Source organism: Lepus europaeus, chromosome 6 (assembly GCF_033115175.1).
Source record: "Lepus europaeus isolate LE1 chromosome 6, mLepTim1.pri, whole genome shotgun sequence".
Lineage (NCBI taxonomy): Eukaryota > Metazoa > Chordata > Mammalia > Lagomorpha > Leporidae > Lepus > Lepus europaeus.
This window is the reverse complement of record NC_084832.1, coordinates 63,333,944-63,356,241: the sequence shown is the minus strand read 5'-3', so window position 1 is coordinate 63,356,241 and position 22,298 is coordinate 63,333,944. Positions and strand designations below refer to the sequence as shown.

The 22,298-nt window shown below is 43.6% G+C and overlaps 2 protein-coding genes across 9 annotated transcripts in view; one reads left to right on the top strand and one right to left on the bottom strand.

The window, feature by feature from the left end:
- The window catches only part of RCBTB1 (RCC1 and BTB domain containing protein 1), a 51,632-nt gene extending 38,753 nt beyond the window's left edge, over window positions 1–12,879 (top strand). For all 7 annotated transcript variants that reach the window (XM_062194227.1, XM_062194226.1, XM_062194232.1 and 4 more), the window contains exons 10-13: window positions 529–655; window positions 4,344–4,495; window positions 4,979–5,109; window positions 10,679–12,879. In XM_062194227.1, the coding sequence (XP_062050211.1) occupies window positions 529–655; window positions 4,344–4,495; window positions 4,979–5,109; window positions 10,679–10,819 (551 nt within the window). In that variant the 3' untranslated portion in view covers window positions 10,820–12,879. The remainder of the gene's footprint in view (window positions 1–528; window positions 656–4,343; window positions 4,496–4,978; window positions 5,110–10,678) is intronic.
- Window positions 12,880–16,462: 3,583 nt separating this feature from the next.
- The window catches only part of SETDB2 (SET domain bifurcated histone lysine methyltransferase 2), a 97,396-nt gene continuing 91,560 nt past the window's right edge, over window positions 16,463–22,298 (bottom strand). For both annotated transcript variants that reach the window (XM_062194221.1, XM_062194220.1), the window contains 4 exons: window positions 22,031–22,097; window positions 20,205–20,336; window positions 18,670–18,741; window positions 16,463–16,794 (listed from right to left, as the gene is read on the bottom strand). In XM_062194221.1, the coding sequence (XP_062050205.1) occupies window positions 16,640–16,794; window positions 18,670–18,741; window positions 20,205–20,336; window positions 22,031–22,097 (426 nt within the window). In that variant the 3' untranslated portion in view covers window positions 16,463–16,639. The remainder of the gene's footprint in view (window positions 16,795–18,669; window positions 18,742–20,204; window positions 20,337–22,030; window positions 22,098–22,298) is intronic.

The following is a 22,298-nucleotide window of genomic DNA, read 5'->3' as shown; positions in this document are numbered from 1 at the left end:
TTAAGGGGATCTTTAGATTCCAGACCCCTAGGGAAGTTTCTCTGCGCAAGGACCTGATAGCCTCGCATTGCCACCTAAGTGGTGAGACTGTTGGGCTTCCTTGAGTTGAGTGCAAGCCCCTCAAAGCTATCCCTGAAACGGAGCAAAGATGTGGTTGGTATTTCAGTAAAGGAATGTTGATCAGTTAGTTCTTAGTCCTGGAAGGGAACCTCTCAGATTTTGAGAGTGTGGTTGCTTCATCTTGGCCTACCTTCAGGCCATGCTTTTGTTTTCTTACAAAATATTCACTTCTGTTACCTGGCTAAGCATGTAAGAATGGCACTTGGCATTTCCAGATACTTTCTTTTTGGTAGCTTATGGAAAGAAACTTGCTTTAATAACTGAAGTTAAGTTGCCAAATAAAGCATGGACTCTCTTGGGAAAAAAAAAAAGTTGAATGACGGTGCTGATGACAGTCATTTTGAAGTCTTTCAGATCTTGAATCTGTGTCCTGCGTCTCAGTGTTAATGATGTGCTCGTTGCCTTTAGAGCATGAAGACTTTCTAACGGTCGCAGAGTCGCTGAGGAAAGAATTTGATAGTCCAGAAACTGCTGACCTGAAGTTTCGAATTGATGGGAAATACATTCATGTCCACAAAGCTGTTTTGAAAATCAGGTAGTTTTTGCATGAACTTACAGAAGTCTGTGTCTTTCCTTTCCATTTGCAGTTTCCATTTCTTTAATATTCCACAGCATGGACACTGGTTAGAAACAGTAGAAATGTTGCAGCTTAATACTTTTGCATCTAGAACTCTTACTAAATGATTTTTTAATGTATCTTCATTAAAAAAAAATGTGATGGAGGAATATAACTATTTGCTACATTGTTTCTTTTTCTTTTTTTTTTTTGACAGAGTGGATAGAGAGAGAGAGACAGAGAGAAAGGTCTTCCTTTTTGTCGTTGGTTCACCCTCCAATGGCCGCTGCGGCCGGCGCATCATGCTGATCCGAAGCCAGGAGCCAGGTGCTTCTCCTGGTCTCCTATGCGGGTGCAGGGCCCAAGCACTTGGGCCATCCTCCACTGCCTTCCCGGGCCATAGCAGAGAGCTGGCCTGGAAGAGGGGCAACCGGGATAGAATCCGGCACCCCAACCGGGACTAGAACCCGGTGTGCTGGTGCCGCAAGGCGGAGGATTAACCTGCTAAGCCACGGTGCCGGCCACTACATTGTTTCTTAACTTAAGGATCTTGTAAGCACATATTTCTTTCAGAAAATTTGTTTACATGGTTAAAAAATACAAAAGGCTGTCAAATGAATGAAAGTATATGTTCTTTCAGTCTTTATTTGAGCGACACAGAGATACACAAACAGAGCAGAGCTCTCCCTCACATGTTCACTCCTCAAATGCTTCGAGTGACCAAGATTGGGTTGGGCTGAAACCAGGAGCCAGGAACTCAGTCCACGTGTCCCATGTGGTGGCAGGAACCTAGTTGCTTGAGTCATCACCACTGCCTCCCAGGGTCTGCATTAGCAAGAAGCTGGAGTTGGGGGCCTGAGCTAGGTATCAAATCCAGGTACTCTGATATGGGATACCGCATCTTAATGGCTGTGCTAAACACCTCTCCCTCTTTTAATCTTAAAGATTCAGAAATTTTCCCCAAGTAGGAAACTCTGATAGTGAGCAATGCTGGGCTTCTGTCTGTGAAGGACACCTAATACCCAATTCAGAACGTTTTTGTAGATTTGCAGTTCCATGTGTAAATGAGAGGGGAACTGTGCATTTATTTATGTCTGTTGAATGCTCACTGAGGTTGTTTATCACAGTGAAGGGAATTACAACAGACCATTGATTGGCCATTTATACGTGTTTTTGGAAATTTAGTTAAAAATCTGCAAAATAATTCATTACAAGAGAACTGAAAAGTTGTATGTCATTCACCATGAAAGGAGTAAAGATATGAGTCATGGTGTTGATTGAAAAGATGAACTGGGAATGTTGTATGTGTAAACCATGATCAGCCAGTCTGTCCCTTTTGTGTATAGTTTCCTTTTCTTTTTACTTTTTTTTTTTTTTAAGATTTCTTTCTTTTTTTTTTTTTTTTTAAGGCAGAGTTACGGGGTAGAGGGAGCTTCCACCCACTGGTTCACTCCCTAAATGGCCGCAATTGCCAGAGCTGGGCCTATCTGAAGCCAGGAGCTTCTTCCAGGTCTCCCACACAGGGGCAGGGGTCCAAGTACTTGGGCCATCTTCTACTGCTTTCCCAGGCTATAGCTGGGAGCTGGATCAAAGGTGGAGCAGCCAGGACCTGAGATGATGCCCATTTGGGATGCTGGTGCTGTAGGCAGTGACTTAACCCATTATACCACAGTGTCAGCTCCTCCTCCTCTTTGTTTTTTTAATTAATTTATTTGTTTGAAAAGGGCTATGGGGTGTGGGGAGGAGAAAGAGAGAGAGAGATCTTCATCTGCTGGTTCACTCCCCAGATGGTCCTAACAGCCAGGACTAGACCAGGCCAATGCCAGGAGCTTGCATGTCATCCATGGGGGTAGCAGGGGCCCAAACATTTGGGCCATCTTCCACTGCTTTTCACAGGCCATTAGCATGGAGCTGGATCAGAAGTGCAACAGCCAGACTCCAAATGGTGCCCATGTAAAATGCTGGCATTGTAGGTATTGGCTTTAGCAGCTTTGCTACAGTGCTGGGCCCTGTGTCCAGTTTTCTGACCCATTACATTATCATTCTTTGCCTATACAGCTGCTTCTTTTTTATTTCTCAAACTAATTTCTGTTTTAATAGTGAATTTTTAAATTGCTGTAATTTCGTATATTTACGGGGTACCATGTAATGTTTTGTTAGAGGTATATATTGTATAACCAAATCAATACACATAAAATATTTTTTTCAAATATTTTTGGAGGAAAACATTTAAAATCCTTTTTTGAAATATGAAATATACAGAACATTATTGTTCTCTATAGATACCTTCCTGTATGATAAACACCGGAACTTATTTATCCTGTCAAAGTTTAGCTTAGTACTTACTGATAAGACTTCCCATCTCTCCCACTCCTGTCTTCTCCACACCCAAAGTAGTTTCTTATGGAAGTGGAGGCATTCTTTTAATGTTCTGAATAGACTGTCAAAATATTTGGTGTCTGTACCATAACTCACTTTGAAAGAATATGAATAATGTATTTTAAATTTTTAGAAAAAGTTTTATTTATTTGAAAGAGTTAGGGAGCGACCAAGAGCTCCCTATTCCACTGGTTCACTTCCCACATTGCTGCAACAATCAGGGCTGGGCCAGGCCACAGGTAGGAACCTCATCCGGTCTCTCTTGTAGGTGGCAGGGGCCTAAGCACTTGGACCATCTTCCACTGCTTTCCCAGGCACATTAGCAGGGAGCTGGATTGGAAGTGGAGCAGCCGGCACACAGACTAGCCCCCATATGGGATGCTGGTGTTATAGGCAGTGGTTTTACCCGCTGTGCCACAATGCCAGCATCGAAAATGTTTTTTAAAAATAGAGTATGTGTTATATTTTATGAAAATCCAGCATTCAGAAATCAATTCCTCATGCAGATGGATTTGTACATGTAAATGTGATACACAAAGATCTACTTAGGTTTTCTTCAAACATGTGGCCATCCTATGAATGGGAGTGTTTTATAAATAAGTTTGTAAGAGGCTTGAGGAGAAGAATGGGAACAGGCAACAAAGAAGCAAAATTGGAGCAGTTACTGGCTTGAAGCTGTCAGAAAGGAGGAATGAGTTTCTTGTCTGATAATGGAATGGCAAGCAGCCTAATGCAGGGGTAGGGAACCTTTTTTTTTGCCAAGGACCATTTGGATATCTGTAACATCATTTGTGGGTCATACAAAATCATTAACTCCGAGTCCTGTCAGTGGTTGGCTTGGCAGGGCCAGACTTGATGATTTTGTTTGCTTTACATGGCCCATGGGCCAGACATTCCACGCTCTTGGCCTAATGTCATGCGGCCAAGTGGCTTTAAGAATACACAGATGACATAAAATAGAAACCAAGCGAATCATTTAAATGTTAATATATAGTCACAAGTTGTGAACTCTCATTTCTGAATTTGACTTCATTTTTAAAAGTGTATACTGTACATTTTCTAAAAGTGAGCGGAGGTGGAGACTTGCCCAGAATGTCAAATGAAAGTGGAATGCCGTGGCTTCTAGAGTGGATGAATCGTTCTCGGTGTGTAATAGAGATAGCGGAAATGAAAGTGAGTGCATACAGAAAGGCGCAAGCGCGAGGGTTCATGACCTGGTGCCTGCAGGCCTAGATTGTTCTTCTGACCTCACCAAGTTCATGCAGTAACCTTTGTTTTTCTGTTGTAGGTGTGAGCATTTCCGATCCATGTTCCAGTCTTACTGGAATGAGGACATGAAGGAAGTGATAGAAATAGACCAGTTTTCTTACCCCGTGTACCGTGCCTTTCTTCAGTACCTCTACACAGACACAGTGGATCTGCCGCCTGAGGAGGCCATAGGTACCTCACCCCCCTTGGGCTTGGCCAGCCCATCAGGTCGTGGATAGTCTCCCATGCTCTTAGAGTACTGAAATGTAGAAACGTTCAGGTTGATTGGCTTGTACATGGTTTCTAAATGTCTCTAAAAATAGTATTGTATAGTCACTGTGGTTAATAATTATGGATACAGTTTATGACTAGACTTTAATGTCTTAATATTGAAGCATAAGTTGCTAATGGATTTAATATCTTGCAAAAAACTGGAATGGGGTGGATTCTATTCCGTGTTTTGGGAGATAGCAGAGGTTGGGGTAAAAGAATTTGCTTACATGTATAATATTAAGGTACTTCTGTTGACTTAGCCACGTAGCTGCTCAATTAAATTTATAATATTAAGATACTCCTGACTTAATGCATAGCTGCTCACTGAAATGAAATACATGTTTGTAAATTGCCATAGATTGTTCTGCACTTGATCAACCTTTGCCCACTTTTTACTTTCAGGTCTTCTGGATTTGGCAACGTCTTACTGTGAAAACAGGCTGAAAAAGCTGTGTCAGCACATTATAAAGCGAGGGATTACCGTGGAGAACGCCTTCTCGTTATTCTCCGCTGCAGTGCGATACGATGCAGAGGTAACGTAGAGCAGGCGCCAGATGCCACACCTACCTGTAACGCCCGTGTGCTCCCTGGCCCCTTTGTGCTCCCGGAGACAAGGAACACCATGAGTGACTGCACTTCTGTCTAGACCATTAGCGAGACATCTGATCCTTAAACAGGAAAGCTGGCGCTGCTGCTTCATTCTGTGTTCATTTTTACAAAAACAGTGGTTCTGCTGCTTCCGTGTGTAACTAAGATAGGCTGCGTAGCTGAGTTCCCTGCAGCTGTATTGCAGGATGGACTACAAGTGGCAGACCTAAGTGGACTATAACTGCATGTTTTTGCTTTAAGTCCTTTCGGATGTCAGCATCTGTGTTTTCTTCCAAGACGCACTCTGCTGTCTCACCAGCCCTGCCCTCTCAGAAACCTGGGTTGCCGTATGTTTTGTATCTGGGTATGCTCTGAAATTCTACCCTTACCTCATCATTACTCACAGTTCCACATGTGTTAACAACTTCCTGTGGGCTAATCATTCTTGTTTTGTTTCTGTACTAGATTGAGTTCTTAATCCTGGGATTCATTGCTCTCTCTAGAGTCTAAGAATCAGTGGGCTTTTGGGAGTCAGAGCTTTTACATTTGTGTGCATTTTCTTGGAGCTGAGCACCACAGAGTCAGCCTGTCAGCTGTGTGTGTTCCTGCAGGGTTGGGCGTGTATCGGGCTCTTGATAAGTGTTGAAATGGATGAAGATAGTGCTGCCAAAAGCATGCCTGAGGGATATTTAGGAACCTAAAGGCTGGCATGGTCAGTTTTACAAATTAATAGAAAATTAGAGAGCCTCGAAGTACCATGAGATCCACTAAGGTTTGTATGTTAAATAAACATGGTTAGCCTGTCCTTACAGTATTGTCATCTTTTGACACGGCAGAATACCTGGCAACAAGGAATTGATCCAGCATTTGCAAAGGTCTGCAATGGTGGCCTCCGAGGTGTGGTAGAGGACAAACTCACCTTTATCACACTTAAGTATTGAAATGGACCACTATGTATTTTGAAAATGTATCCTGTTTTTGTTTGAGGTTGTGTTATATTATAAATATTTGATGACCTTATCAAATATAGCTGACTTTGAAGCCTGACAACAGATAAAAGGACGCTCAGTAAATCATTTCTAATAGAAATAGAAAACACAGGTATTGGTTTTCCGCCTCTTAACCTTCCTGGGACACTGCGAACTTCTCTGTTGGAAATGTTATTTCTTTAGATTTCATTTCCACCCAGTGATTTTTAAATTGGGTTGGTAACTCTTCTTTCCATTTAGTGATTGATTCCAGAAACTTCTCTTTGCGGCTTTCTGTTTCTTCTCCCTGTTAATGAGTTCCGTGCCCCAGTCAGACCTTGTTGACGCACCCCAGTCAAAAGTACCTGGGCAGAGGCTGACATCTTGGGATGCTTGCTGGGAATTTCTTCCTGACCTTCAGCTATAATGCATCCCAGGAAGTTCACAGACCAAGCCTATGCCAGCTGATTGGTTCAGTCACTGGTTTTCATTTTCTCATTGACCATTAACACATTAAAAACTGCTTTGGAGAGGTGCATGTTAGTGACTCTCCAGAGGCTGTCGCAGTGTGAGCACAGGGCTGGCTCTCAAAGTCAGGAAATCCTACTTGGCCACTTATATCACATGATTATACATTTGGATTTCAGGGATCTAATTCTGACATTGGTTTGAGAAACGAGTATTGAAAGGTTTAGTACTAAAGCTAGAAAGTTAGCATTTGTTTTTCTTTTCTCAGAGGGCCAATTCAGTTTTTCAGGATTAGTAGCATATGAAATGTTTTTGTGTGCAGTGAGAGAAAAGCATCTTTATTTTTTCTCAAATGCTAGGACAATTTTAATGTTCTGAAAGATAAAACCAAAAGCCACTTTAATCTAGAATTCTTTTTCTTGCTATAAAATAAAATTAATTATAGACTTAGGGAGTGGTGAGGTCTTCTTTTGTAATTACCTTAAGAACAGGTTTGGCAAGAGTTAGGTATGGTTTCTGATCTTTGGCCATCTGGAATGAGTCTCGTGGGTGGCTTGTGTGACATGTGTGACTTGTCTCACCCTGGCTTAGGGGGGATTCCACAAAAGGTTAATGTCCAACTGTGTTAGCTTTGGAACTTAAGATGGCGTAGGAATTCAAGAGAGGCTGTGTTTACATTTTTTAAAATGAGACTGTTAAGACCAGCCCATTTTGTTGCTGGAGAATATTTGTGGAGAGGAAAATTAACATTTTCGGAGTATGTGAATAGTAGTGACTGGAATAATTAAAATGCTTAAAGATTTGCAACAAATTTATAAATTAGAGCAGTGATTTTTTTTTTTTAATTTTGATCTTCCTTACTCATTGTAATAAGTCTATTTCATCGGATTTGCCTCAGAACTACCTTATATCAATTTGTCTGCAGAATATCGTAAACAGTTCAGTTTCTAATACTAAGAAGGCTGTGTTAGACACCTCAGTTTTAACACCCTCGACACTTCCCAATTCCATGGGCCTTAAGACTAATTTTTTAATGAGCTTTTTGTCATTGCTGCTCAGAGGGTCTTTCTTCCCCTTCTTGGAGTTGTTGGCTGTGGTTGGGCAGGAGTTGCAGTTTCGTCTCGAGGTAATTGCAGAATGAGGTAGACGAGTTGCGCAGGTTCTTCTGCTAGGTCTGTTTATCCTGTGTCCTCGTCGAAGGCAGACCCGCCGTGCATCTGCTTCCCTGCCGCTTTCTGGCTCATGTAAATCAGCTTGCAGACTGCACTCTCTCCCAGTGCTTCTCCAGGATCCAGCTGGTTATTTCGTCTTCTCTAGTTTAACTTTTTCATGTTTAAAACTGAGCCACGTGTGTTGAGTGCGGAGATCCTAATTCCAATTAGCAGGAGAGGAGGGGAAGGCCGTTGGATAGAGCTCTTTTTCGATGTATGAAGTGGATTATAATTAGAAGCACTATTCGTGTATCTCTACCATATCTTTAAAAAAGTTCTTAAAGTTTATACTCAAAGCTAGCCTGTGGCGGAGCAGATGGCAGCATCCCAAATCCAAGTGGCAGTTCGAGTCCTGGCTGCCCTGCTCTGGTCCAGCTCCCTGCCACATCTGGGAAAGCAGTGGCAGATGGTTCAAGTACTTGTGTCCCTGCCACCCTCCTGAGAAATCTGGCTTGAGTTCCAGGCTCCTGGCTTCTGTCTGACCCAGCCCGGCCTACCGTGGGCATTTGCAGCCTGAACCAGTGGATGGAGGATACCTCCTTTCCTTTTCCTTCTCTGCTCTCTGCCTTTTAAGTCAATCTTTTAAAAAAAAAATTAGACTCCAGGCAATTTCTGTACAATTAGTAAGTTGAATACTCTAAATTTTTTTTTAAAAAAACTTATTTATTGAGAGGAAGAGTTACAGACAGAGAGGGAGAGACAGATCTTCATTCGCTGGTTTACTTCCCAAATGGCTGCAGCAGTTGGAGCTGGGCTGATCTGAAGCCAGGAACCAGAAACTTCTTTCAGGTCTCCCAAGTGGGTACAGGGGCCCGAGCACTTGGGCCAACTTCGACTGCTTTACCAGGCCATAGCAGAGAGCTGGATCAGAAGTGGAACAGCTGGGATTTGAATCAATGCCCATATGAGATTCCATAGGCAGAGGCTTAGCCTATTATACCATAGTACCAGCCCTTGTAAGTTTACTTTTTAATATACACTAAAAAGATCCTGAATTCCAAATTAGTAGTAAGGTTTTATGATGAACTAGTAAGGTTTTATGATGCCTGAATTTAATGCATTCTTCCCTGTGAGTTTGAGATGGTGTAATTAAAATTTTATCTTTAAATATCCTTTTCTGGGGGCCGGCACCGTGGCTCACATGGCTAATCCTCCGCCTGCGGCACCGGCATCCCATATGGGCGCCAGATTCTAGTCCCGGTTGCTCCTCTTCCAGTCCAGCTCTCTGCTGTGGCCCGGGAGGGCAGTGGAGGATGGCCCAGGTGCTTGGGCCCTGCACCCGCATGGGAGACCAGGAGAAGCACCTGGCTCCTGCCATCAGATCAGCGCGGTGCGCCGGCCGCAGCAGCCATTGGAGGGTGAACCAACGGCAAAAGGAAGACCTTTCTCTCTGTCTCTCTCACTATCCACTCTGCCTGTCAAAAAAAAAAAAATCCTTTTCTGATACGTGGTTGGAAGAACTTCCTGTGCTCATAGCTGTCTTCATCCTAAATTAAGTGTAAATAAATTATGGCTCTGAAATATAACTTTGTCCTGAGAGCTGTGTACTTATTATTAGTTTTTGATACCAAGTATAGTTTTTTTTTTCTTGAATAATCTGAGTGGAATGTAGTTTATGTTTTAGTTGGTCATAAACACAGAGCATTCAGCTGCACATTTAGTCCACTGGGAATCTCATTTAAAAAACAGGATCTAGGAATTGTGCTAACATTGTAAATACATTTTGAATTATCTGGAAAACCAGAGACTGGCAGCAGCTGGCTGACATGAAGTGCAGGTGTGGTTTGTCCCTTACTGGTCATGTGACTGAGTGTGTTCCCTGGTTTCTAGTGGGGCATCGTTCGCAGGAGGAGGTAATTGTTTGCAGGGGTGTGCACTGTAGAAGCACTTTGTGTGGGCCCCTCTCCCCTCTGTCCCAGATTCCTCCCTCTCAGAGCCCGAAAACGTGGAGTTGGGGCTCTGAAGTGTAAAGTTGCTAAGTTCCCGGTTGGTAGAACCCGACTATCGACCTTCATTGTAGAACTTAACCAGCAGCCAGTGAGAAAGTTAAGCTGTTCAAGAGCTTTTAGTGTGATGTGCTTTTGTCTGTTTAGTCTTAGTTGACTTCGCAAATTTATATTCCAACATTTGAGGGGATATACCAAGTTAGAGTTTTGTGGGGGAATGAAAGGATGCATTAGCACGGACAGAAATAGATTGTTAAAAGTTGTTCTGGCTTACCCCTTGTGTGTGTGCTGGTGGCTGTGACCTCTATTAGTGTGACTGGAAGATGCGCAGTGTCAGGGTGCTGCCCTGGGACTGACCATGACAAATGAGTGTGGTGGAAGCCATATTTTGTGGCTTTAAAAACAGGCTCATTTTTATTACACCACAAACGTGAACTCTGAGTTTTGGGGAATTTCTTTGTGGTGGTCACATCAGGTTGACCACCTGTCTCTTCATCCCTTTTCTATGTCTTAGTCTTCTCCTTGGACTTAGCCAGCATCTTAATTCTTCTAATTTCTTGAATGTGACAGAACATATTATAAGGACTAAAGTGACATTTGGCTTTTTTCAAGAACCTTTCTGAGCTTAAGTGGACCGTGTGGTGACAGTGGAAGACCTCTTCCGTGGGGGCGGGGGTGTGTATGGAGGGAGGTGCCCCACACTTGGGTTAGGGGAGCCATTGTTCTGCCATGTCATAAGTAGTGTTTTCCCGACACTGACCCTTGGTCCTGGGCTTGCCTGGTTTTGAGGTGTCTGGCGTCTCGTGTTATTTCTGGGGGAGGGTCAGAGACTTGGGGTGAGGGGATTGGAGAGGAATCATTCAATCACAGCTAATAAAACATGGCCTCTTCTTGTTTTTTATTTTTGTTGTGTGTGTCCAGGATTTAGAAGAATTCTGCTTTAAGTTTTGCATCAATCATTTGACAGAAGTCACACAGACTGCAGCATTTTGGCAAATGGATGGCCCCCTGCTAAAGGAGTTCATTGCTAAAGCCAGTAAATGTGGAGCCTTTAAGAACTGAAGCGCAAGGCTGCGGGGTTTTGTGTGCATGCTCTGGGGTGCGCTGGGCGTGTCCAGTTTGGGGGTGATGTGATTCTGCAGGTAAAAAACTGTCGGGTTGTTTGCCCCCCCCCCCCGCCCCCCCCGAGACACATTTCTCTGTGTAGGAGATACATGAAGGATGTCCAGCTCTGCCTGAGCTGGTTTAAATGTGTGTATTTTAAGCGCTACCTTCCTTACATTTGGGCTGGCACACTGGGAAAGAGTGAGAGTTGAGCTGTTCTTGTTCTCGTTTTTGGCTAGAGGAACTTCTGAACTTGGAAAAGAGACGTTGACAGTGTCCTGGCTCACATTCATCCATGCTGTGAGAGTGTTGACTGAGAAGAGAGAGGCCCCGCATGGTGTGCGCGAGCCCTGCAGCTGGGCTCGTGGAAGCGTGGCGTTCGTGGCTGGTGGTAGTCTTACTGTGAGGGACTGTAGTTGAGTGTGTGAGGCTTTTGTTTGTGTGCTTGTGTATTGATGATTTAGTTCAACTCAAGGCATATCAGAATAACACTCGTTTAACATGACTTAGACCTACTGAAATGATAATTACATGAAGATAAATTTCTAGGTTAGCCAAGACTTCTTCAGATTTCAGTGCATAAAGAGTAGTAGCTTTAGAGTTATCACAAAGCTGATAACGAATTAGAATCTCCACTGCTTAAACAATGGTGTTTAATTTCATTAAAATAGACTTTAAGAACTCAAGTTCAAGTTGTCCCTCCCACCTTTTCCCCAATAAATGCTGACTCCTAAGAGGAAAATGATGACACATACAGCATTGCCTTCCTAAATCATGGCTGCCAAATTGTCACTTTGCTGTGTCTGACTTGAAGACGTGGTTCTCGAAACCAGCTTCCTTACTGGACTTCATGGATTTGCTGTGTTTTCTGTCCACCGGCTCCCATCACAGCTGTGCTCGTTTAAAACTTCACCACCTTCCGCTTTTGATCTCCTGCTGCTTTTAATTGTTACACTGTGTGGCACAATTTAACCTCGAAGAAAGGCCCAAATTATGGTGTGTGTGTTTTTTTGTTTGTTTGTTTGTTTTTGAAAAGATCTATTTAAAAGGCAGTTGTGTTTTTGGCCTGGTTACACACTGTGGCCATGGGATGTAAGTATCCACCTGTAGAGTCTGGTCCAACAGTTTGTGTGAGCTCCCTTCGTATATTTTGTTTCCTGCTTGGGAGGGCCCCTTCTGAGCTTAGAGCCTGAATAATACCTTTGCAGAGCCAAATTAATGAGTGTGAAGAGATGCTGCTGCTGCTATTCTTAACAGTGTATTTTAATGTGTGTAGGTAGGGGTGTGGAGGGGAATGAGGCCCCGACCATAGGGATTCACTGGTAGGTGAGACAAATAGAAACCTAGGAGTCCCAGCTGCCTTTTCTTTACCATATCACAAGTGACTAATACCTAGAGGGTTATTAGGGTAGAATCAGCTCTGCAACGTGGTAAAACTTTTCTTTCTGGGTTGAATGCATAGTAACTGGATTACTGGCTATGATGGGCAGTGTTTGTAACAATCACTGTTCTGTAGGCTTATGAGCTGAACAAAATGAAACTCAGTGTGTTTACTATTGCTCTTACTTGAAAAATAAAAATAATTTTTTAAAAGCACAAATTGAAGTAGTAGACCCATATCCATTGATCCAGTTCGTTCATTCAGGAGATACCGAGTTTCTGATATAGGTGAAGAACCACTTCCCATTAAGTCACTGAGTAATTTGTATGAGTATGTATGGTAGTGAGGAGAATTAGTTTTTCAAAAAGTACTTGAGGGTCTTTTTTTTTTTAAAAAAAAAAAAACTCTTATTTTTCTACTTGGTTTCGTTGTTAATTATAGCAGGAGATAAACACTGTTCTTTGAATTGACTATTTCATCTGATGTAATAATGGAAGCCAAAGTATTCACATTTCTCAAAATAACCTGTAACGTACTCTTGAACTTCTTACTGGAATAATGTTTGATATTCTGGTATGTAAGCTGTATTTATGTAATGTTTAGAATGAAATACTAATAAATCAGTCTGTTAAAACAAGCATGTGGAGTTGTTGTTCTTTCTTGAAGTCAGTAGTATTCAGCCTTAAAAAGAGGAAATGCTGATGCTTGGTACAACACGGATGGGCCTTGAGGACGTTGTGCTAAGTGAAATGAGCCAGTGAGTCGCTGGGAGAAATACTGTATGATCTCACTTATTTGAGGTAGCTACTTAATAACATTTACAGAGATAGAAAGTAGAAGTGGTGATGACCATGGGGCTGGGGAGAAGGAAGATGGGGAGTTTAATGGATAATTTCAGTTCTGCAAGATGGAGAGTTCTTTGGATGGTGTGGTGATGGTTGCACAACACTGTGAGCGGACTTAATACCCTGAGCTGTACTGCTTAAAATGGTTGAGAGGGTTAAGGTTTATTTTATGTTTATCAAAAGTCAATACTGTTTTTATTTTTTTAAAGATTTGTTTATTTGTAAGGCAGAGTTTATAGAGAGGGAGAAGGAGATCTTTCATCTGCTGGTTTACTTCCCAGATGGCCACAAGAGCCAGGGCTGGGCTAATCCAGCTGGGAGCCAAGAGCCAGGAGTGTCTTCCAGGTTTCCCACATGGAATCAGGGGCCAAAGGACTTGGGCCATTTTCCACTGCTTTCCCAGGTGCGTTAGCAGGGAATTGGATTGGAAGTAGAGCAGCTGGGACTTGAACTAGTGCCCATATAGGATGCTGGCTCTGCAGGTGACAGCTTTACTCACTATGCCACGGTGCTGACCCCCCAGTACTATTATTCTTAGTGGGTATCTGGCTAAATAGGTACTGCCATGAACATGTCACTGCTTGGTTCTGAACTGTATACACACAATTATAGAAATTCCTGTAAGAGATGGTGCTGTGGTGTAGCCAGTAAAGCCATGGCCTATGACCCTGGCTTCCCATATGGCCGCCAGAACATGTCCCGGTTGCTCCACTTCTGATCCAGCTCCTTGCTAATGTCCTGGGAAAAGCAGCAGAAGATGGCCCAAGTGTTTGGGTCCCTGCCACCCACGTGGGAGACCGGATGAAGCTCCTGACTCCTGGCTTCATCCTGGCCCAGTACTCACCATTGTGACCATCTGGGGCAGTGAACCAGCAGATTGAGGATCTCTCTCCTTCTCTGTCTCTTCCTCTCTAACTCCAATAAATAAATAAATGAATCTTTTTTTTTTTTAAAAGCCCTGGATTTGGGGTGGGCATTTGGCACAATGGTTAAGATGCCACTTGAGTTGCCCACATCCCACATGGGGAGTACCTGGGTTCAAGTTCCAGCCCTAATTCGATGCCAGTTTCCTGCTAATGTGTACCCTAGGAGGCAGCAGGTGATGGCTTGAGTGTTTGGGTCCCTGCTGTCTACATGGGAGACCCAGATTAAGTTTCTATCTCCTCCAACAACACATGGAAGATCTCTGTCCTCTCTCAAAGTGGGAAAAATGACCCCTGGATTTTATTCCTGCTGATAGTACAATTGAACTGTCAAAGCAGAAAAATTTATTTAAATCCTTTGGAGGTACTTACAAATGAAGAGAAAGACCTTTCCTATCCTCAAGGAACATGTAAGTTATTTGGAGAGGGGGAGATACAGTTAAGAATTAATACAGTGAGATATTTATAAACAGCTTTCATAACAGAAAATGGGTTAATCTGACAAGAGGTTGTTCTGAATACTGTATATGTGGTACAGGGGAGGACATGTTAGGGTCCTTCAGCTCATCTCCAAAGCAATAGGTAAGTGGCAGGGGCAAAGGCATAGTGTGGGCTAATAAGCCTCCCAGAAGTTACCGTGAGTCAGGTTAGAATTAAGCCTGCACTTGCTGGAAGGAAACATTGGCAAGGGCAGTACAATGTGTCTGCTTAGTAACATTTCCCACAGTGCCGAGCATTGTACTTTATGCTTCAGATATTTTCTCATTTAGTATTCACATTTGTCTTCTAAGGCAGACAGGTAAGTAACTTGACTAAAGTTCTCCAGTAGTGATACAGCTAAAGCACAAACTCAGGTCTGTTACGGTGGTTTGCCCAGGATTTGCCTACTCTTATGACCCCCAACATGTGATACGCTCCAAGGATTTTTTAACGATCATGACCTCAAGGCTATTAGGTAAGCTTTGTCATAAGATATGTTAAGATAGGAAGCTGAAGTTAGAGCTATTGTTTAGACCCAGAGAAATCTTTATTCAGCAGATCTTGTATGGAGTCTGCCTCTGTATTTTTTTTTTTAAGATTGATTTATTTGAAAGAGCTAGAGAGACATCCTCCATCTTCTGGTCCACTCCCAAGATGACTGCAGTGGCCGAGGCTGTGTCAGGCCTAAGCCAGGAGTTCCCATGTGGGCGTAGGGGCCCAAGCACTTGGGCCATCCTCCACTGCTCCCCCAGGAGCGTCAGCAGGGAGCTGGATCAGAAGTGGAGCAACTCAGCTTTTGAGTGCCTAGCTATTCTGGTATGCAGCTAAGTTTGAAAAACAGTGACTTAACATTTTTTGTCTGCATCATAGTTCCATAGTGGCTTGGATATTTGGATGTCTCTCAAAAGTCCATGTGGTAAAGCCTTTGTTCCCAAAGTCTTATGCTAATAGCACTAAGAGGGTAGAACCTTAATTTAATTATGGTGTTTCAAGGTGGGGCCCTCAGATGTGGAGCCCCCATGACTGAATCGTGGTGGCTTTCTAAGAGACACGTGCTTCCACATCCGGACTCTGCCACAAGACCACTGCTGGACACCACAGCTTCGGGGCCTGCCAGATCTTGTGCTGTGAACCTCCAGAACTGTGAGCCAAAAATAAACCTTTTCTCTTCATAAAGGCAGTTTTCTCACTTAACTGTAGAAGCAGTAGATGCTCTTCCTTTTGCAGATGCTTTCTGAGCTCTTAGGTGCCAGACAACGTACTGGGGAGTCAGATCAACCCTGCGGCATGACAGCGCTATAGGGAAAGAACGAGAACCTGCACTGTGACGTTTTCAAGGGTCAGACTTGGTGCTAGGGCATCCTGTCGTACCAGGGTGATATTTCTTCACCCTGGTGTATTCCTATTAACGTTCTTAAGTCAGAGGTGTTTATTTTGAAGGTGTGTTTTGAGTTACCATGTGGTAACTGTGGCTGAAAAATTTTTATGAAGCAGATAGGCATGAAAATGGGTAAATTTGATACTAGTATGTTCAGATTTTAAGGGTTGTTCTGGGCTGGAACTAGTCTTAACAGTTATGAAGGTTTTATTCTGTAAGCACTTACTGAGAATGCTAGGTGCTGGGAATGCAATGGTAGGCAAAACCTAATAGTGAGCTTCTTCCCTTGAACAGCTCATCCTGATGTAGTATGATGTAAGACAAGAGTTGGTTACACTGAGCAGTAGTATGAAGAAAAAAATAAATTTCAGGTGGAGTAATAGGAGACCTTCTGTCTGCAGAAGTCAGCTGAGAAAGGTATTCCGGCTTCAGCAGGATGTGCGAAGACCCTAGGGTTAGGGGTGCTTTGTGTGTGACCTGAATCACCTTCGATCATGGAGGGGTAGGAGGAGGCATGTACCAGCAGGAATCCACCCACAGGGTTAAGTGCAGAGGGTGAGTGGGACTGGAGCTGTGATCCAGTTTACTCAGGCATAATCTGACAAAAACTTTATTGGAGGAACGGTGGGAAGAACATCCAGTAGGGGCAGCAACTGCTGGGGGTTGCAGTTCCTGGTTCAGAAAGCAGGAAGCCTGCTTCCAAAGAGGTGTGGCTTCCACAGTCCTGGTCTGCAGTTCTCGGCCTGCAGGCAATTTAGGAAATGGTAATCCTTAAAAAGAAAGGGACGACACTGAAGTGGAACTTGACCCAAGGTCTCTGTAGTCTTGAAAATAGCACATGGTTTGCTTTAACTCCTGAAGTAGTTCGGTCTCTTTGTTCAGCTGCTGCTGTCTTTCTTCAGATTCATCAATTTTATTCTCTATTGCTTTGGGGGAAAAAAAGTAATTTCAGATTACTCATTGGTTTTATTAGAAACATGTTATTTTTTCCTCATTTCACTTGAAAGCACATAGTCCTTGTGACACCTGTGCCTTAAAAGAATCTAGTCTTAGGAGCCCAAAGTGGTTCTTTTATACCTTTGCTTCCTCTTTCTTCTACTTCACAGAATTCTAGTATTTATCACACATAAAGCTTGTGATAAAATCTTTGTGACTTTGTATACATTTATAGCAGAATACCAGTCCGTCTTGTGTAACTTTGAAAACTTAATGCTGTATAGCCTTCATTCTATTGTATGTGACATGATGACTGGACATGATTGGAAAGAGAATGTGGCTGAAATGCCAAGGACTGGGCCTATCTTTCATAAACTGCATCCTATTTGTAAGTCACATAAAAGATTTTGGTGTAATTCAGATATAGGAAGACTTAGGTGGAAATTTAGAAGATACTTTAATTGGGATTTATGAATGAATAGTACTCAGTGGCAATGTGACTTTTTGGAAAAGCTTAGAAACTGAAGTCCTTTAGAAGACCCATCTTTCTTCAGAACAATGGTGTGACATGTTCTAAACATGCAACTTTTATGTAAAAGGAAAACACAGATGGGTGTGCCCTGAAAACAAAGCTTTTTAGAAAGACTCCAAAGACTGGCTTTTAAAAACAGTGTGGTTATTCTCAGTAGCAGCCATCCTCAAGAGACTTTCTTAAGAGATCTATTTGGGAAATAATTGTAAAGGTGTCTTTTTGGATAATGTCTTTCTGGGTAGTGATACAGAGAACCAGTATGTGTATGTTCAGGCAGGGGCAACCTGTTGCCCTAATACCACTGCTGATACACGGAACAGTGTGCAGGTGCTGAGCGTGCAACACCAGGAGAGCCGCTCCTACCAAATTCTGCATGAGTCTGGCCTCCACCCCTGTCTAGCAAAGGCCAGAGCACAGTGCACAGCCTGCCCTTCTGGGTGTGGCAGTCTTGAGAAGTCACATCAGATTCCTAATTAAGTGGAGATTTAGCCTGTCTCGATGGAGGACTCGATAAATAGTTGATATTGTACTTAAAAGTTGCCTGCTTCCCTCCAACCCACACCAGGTTATTATTTTTTTTTTAAGTTTTATTTATTTGAAAGGCAGAGTTAGAGAGGTCTTCCATCTTCAAACGGCCGCAACAGCCAGAATTGGGCCAATCGGGAGCAAAGAGCTTCTTCCAGGTCTCCCATGTGGGTGCAGGGGCCCAAGGACTTGGGCCATCTTCTGCTTTCCCAGGCCACAGCAGAGAGCTGGATGGGAAGTGGATGCTGGCACTGCAGGTGGCGGCTTTACTCACTATGCCAGCACTAGCCCCAGGTTTTCTTTTCCACAAAAATTTCTTCATCACTTTGTTTTGTGTCCCTGCCTCCCCCACCCCCAGCCCCCATGAAGTTCTGAATCAGTCATCACTGTGTTCTCCATGTAAAAGATGAGACGTGAAGGTGAATGTTGGGAGAGTGGGATTTCACCAGTGGCGGGGAGGCCAGCTACAGGATCGGCAGCAGCCTGCGTGCCCTCGCCGCACCAGCTCCTGTCTGTGGCCACACAGGTACCAAAAGACCTTGTTTTGAATTCAACATTTCTACTTTATGCATTTTTTCTGACTATAGAAGTATTTGTGCTATGCAGAAAGTTTGGATCATTTAGCAATAAAAGAGTAAAGAAATTACTATACTCCAACTCTCTACAGATCACTATTTCTGTTGGGTACACTTTTTTCTGAATGCGTATGTGTGCATGTGTGTGTCAGACTTTTTGTGATAGGCTTTTCATATAATGAGCATTATCCTAAGGTATTTTTACAGCTTCTATGTTATTTTGTACCTCATACCTGCTTGAAAATCTATAATTGTATCTTCAAACAGTCTACAGTCAAAAAGTGAAGTCGCGATTTCTTCATATTCTGGAAGGAGGAAAACATTTTCAGTATTAATTCATATAGGTAGAAACACTTCAGAAAATAACCCCAAACAGGGAGAAGTAAAGAGTGGTCGTCTCCCATGGTCCTTCAGAGTCAGACCGCAGTGGGAGCTGCACCACTGCCCCAGAGCCTCCAGCAGGGGGTTCCAGCCAGCCCTGCCGGTGAGACAATACAAGAACACAGAGTTTTCAGGAACATTTACTCTTAACATCACTTTCTAGCTTTGTCCTATGAAAATAATCCCTTTGCAAACACGCATTTTACAGGACTGCCTACAATCCTGACCACCACATTCTCTTGTGAGACATATTTCTAATGTTTCTGATGATGCTAGAGGCTGTAAGGCTAAGGAGCTATAGATCTGCACACACAAATGGAACTTTAGCTTCCCAAAGAGCTCTTAAAGAAATGTGGGGCCACTGTTATGGCATACTGGGTAAAGTTGCTGCCTGTGATCCCATAGGTGCCAGTTTGAGTCCTGGCTGCTCCACTACTAGTCCAGCTTCATGCTAATATGCTTGGAAGATGGCCCAAGTGTTCGGGCCTCTGCACCCAGGTGGGAGACCTGGAGGAAGCTCCTGGCTTTGGCCTGGCCATCTGGGAAGTGAACCAGCAGATGGAAGCTCACTCACTCGCACACGTTCTCTTTCTCTTTCTCTCTCTGTCACTGAAAATTCACATTTGACTAAACCAAACTGATCAAAACATTAAAATTATATCTTCTGTATACTCTTCCATATACTCTTATTAAAAAAAGGACTCTTTATTAGGGAAGAGAACTTGAATCGAATAAATTAAAGCACTATTTTGGATCTAGCAGGGCAGGGAGTGGGTTCAGGTGTGTGGCCACATCCAGTTGTGAACGTGCTGGTTCTCAGCTGTCAAGCCGCTGTGCGCTCCCAGGAAGGGCATCCTGACTCTTGGGGCATCAGACACTTGGGACTAAACTCCTGAATCTGAACCACCCACATCCTGTTCACTTACAAAAGACAGTAGGTCTAGTAAAATGATACAGTGATTGTTATTGAGGAATGATGAAAAGACAAAAGTGTAGAAAGAAAATGTATTTTTTTCCCTGTTTGTTTTGCATAGGTCTCTGAGAAATTTTTTTTTTAAAAAGACATTCATTTGAAAGGTGGAGTTGAGAGAGAAGAGACAGATCTTCCATTCGCTGATTCATTCCCCAAATGGAAGAATCCTGGGCCAGGCCAAAGCCAGGAGCTTCATCTGGATCTCCCACATGGGTGGCAGGGGGCCCAGGGCCTTAGGCCATTCTCCAGTGCTTTCCCAGGTGCATCGGGGAGCTGGATCAGAAGTGGAGCAGCTGGGACTTAATCTGGCGCCCATATGGGATGCCAGCATGGCAGGGGGAGGCATAATCTGTTTTACTACAGTGCCAGTCCCTCTGAGAAATTTCTGTTCTGAGTGATTTGTTTTATCAGTACCTGATTCTGAAGCAGTCTCATCCTCGAGTCTTTCTCGAATCAAATGTAGTTTGTTTAACATTTCTTCAAATAAGTCATCAAGAAGTCCTGCTTCCTTACATTTCCTAATAAAATCAATCTTTAAAATTGCATCTAAAAACAAGAAAACATTTTTTAGAAGGAAATGGTCTGTCTTAGGGCAGCTCATCATAAATCACTTCCTCGGACACTGACTAGTGGTGGATGGGAATAATTGGTAAAATCACACAGAAATGCACCTTGACCTTTTGATTGTAATGTCATCATCTTCTAGTTCAATAAATGAAATATTACAAAATGAAAATAAAACTTAAGAATTTTCTAGAATTTAGCTTTAAATATTTGAGATGTCATTTTTTTTCTGTCACAGTTACATGTTATGCAGTATGTATTTCCTTAAAGAAGAGAAAGCCGCACTTCCTGGGGTCACACTGTTGGATTCTGAGCTCAGACGGGCCTGGCTGTACTAAGTGCATTCTTTCTGAATACTAAAGAATGACAGACCATTCCAACCCAGGTTATTCTGATAACGCTGAGGTTAGGACACAGCAGATACTTACGGTAATGGCTAATGGATTACAGGTAGAAGCAAAATCTAATTTCAGTATCTGAAGGCGGGGCCTTCGGGAAGCCACTGGAGTGGGTTAAGCTTGCTGGTTAAATTGAAATCGTGGCGGCTTTATCAGGAGACCACATATCCATAGGTGATGAATGCCCCTTCCTGGCATGCTCTGCGGTCCTGTTGCCACATGCATTCCACCTCCCATGAACGCATCCGCTGTCAGACCATGGGGCACCTGGTCTTGGGACTCTGAGCCTCCAAAACCGTGAGCTGCGGTGACTTTCCTTCCCAGGAAGCTTCGCAAGTGTTGAAAGTGACAAACTTGCCTTAACACAGCACGTACTGAAGAGTACGCTGTTACTATAATTTGAAACACGCACGGGTAGGGTATGGATGTTTGGCCTAGCAGGTAGGACCCTGGTGTCCCTTACAGAGGGTACTTAGGTTTGATTTCTGGCTGCAGCTCCTGACTCTAGGTTCCTACCCATGCATACCCTGAGAGGTAGCAGGTAACTTCTCAAGTAGGTGGGTTCCTGCTGCCTACTTGGGAGATCTGTACTGAATTTCTGGCTTCAGCCCCAGCCCAGCCCTGCAGTTGTGGTCATTGGGGAAGTAAGCCAATAGATGTCAGTCTGTCTCTCTGCCCCCCAAATAAATTAAAAAAGAAAAATGTGTCTTCCCACTTTTGGAATGGGAATGTATACCTGTAGGTGTCCCAGCACTATATTCTGGATGTAACTGATTTTTCATTTTATGGGGGCTCACATCAGAAGTTTGCCCTGAGTCTCAGATGAGACTTTGGACCTTTGAATTAATGTTGGACTGAGTTAAGACTCTGGGATGTGTGTGGGGTGGAATGGATGTGTTTTGCATTGTGAAGTGGCTATCAATCTCTGAATGTTCGTGTGGGTGTCCCCACAAAGGCACTTGTGTCTTATGTTAAAGAACTAAGGGCAGAAAGGGTGGAACTTAATCCCAGTGAACCGACAGGGGCGAGGCGTCTGACTATATCCTGGTGGCTCCATATGGACGCCACACCTAGCCAGGGGAGGAACGTGCTCCCTCCCTCTGCTTCCTTCCTCACCTCACGACCCCCACACAGGTGCCACCACCCTCCACCCGCTGCCAGGCCAGTGGGGACTGCCCTGCAATAAACCTTTGTAAGCAGCGTCTCTCCTATTTTGGTTCTAGTGACAAAAAACTGACACCAACTTTGAAATCTGTTACAGTCGCCGCGATAGCAAACCTGGGTGTCTGCCGGACTCTTCCTTTCCTTGTCTCGCGAGTGTAGGGAACATCACTGTTCCAGGTGGCTGGAAGGAAAGGAAGTCAAGGTTACTTTCCACTGACTGCACTGATGACGGCATGGGCTGTCACGTGAGACGTAAGTGAGCGACAGGCCTACGGTGAACGTCGCACTCCACGCTGGGCTGCAGCCACGGATATCAACCTATTTGCAAGCGCAGAGAAGCAGCTCCTGCGCCAACAGCAGGAAGCAATGGCTACTATTAGCT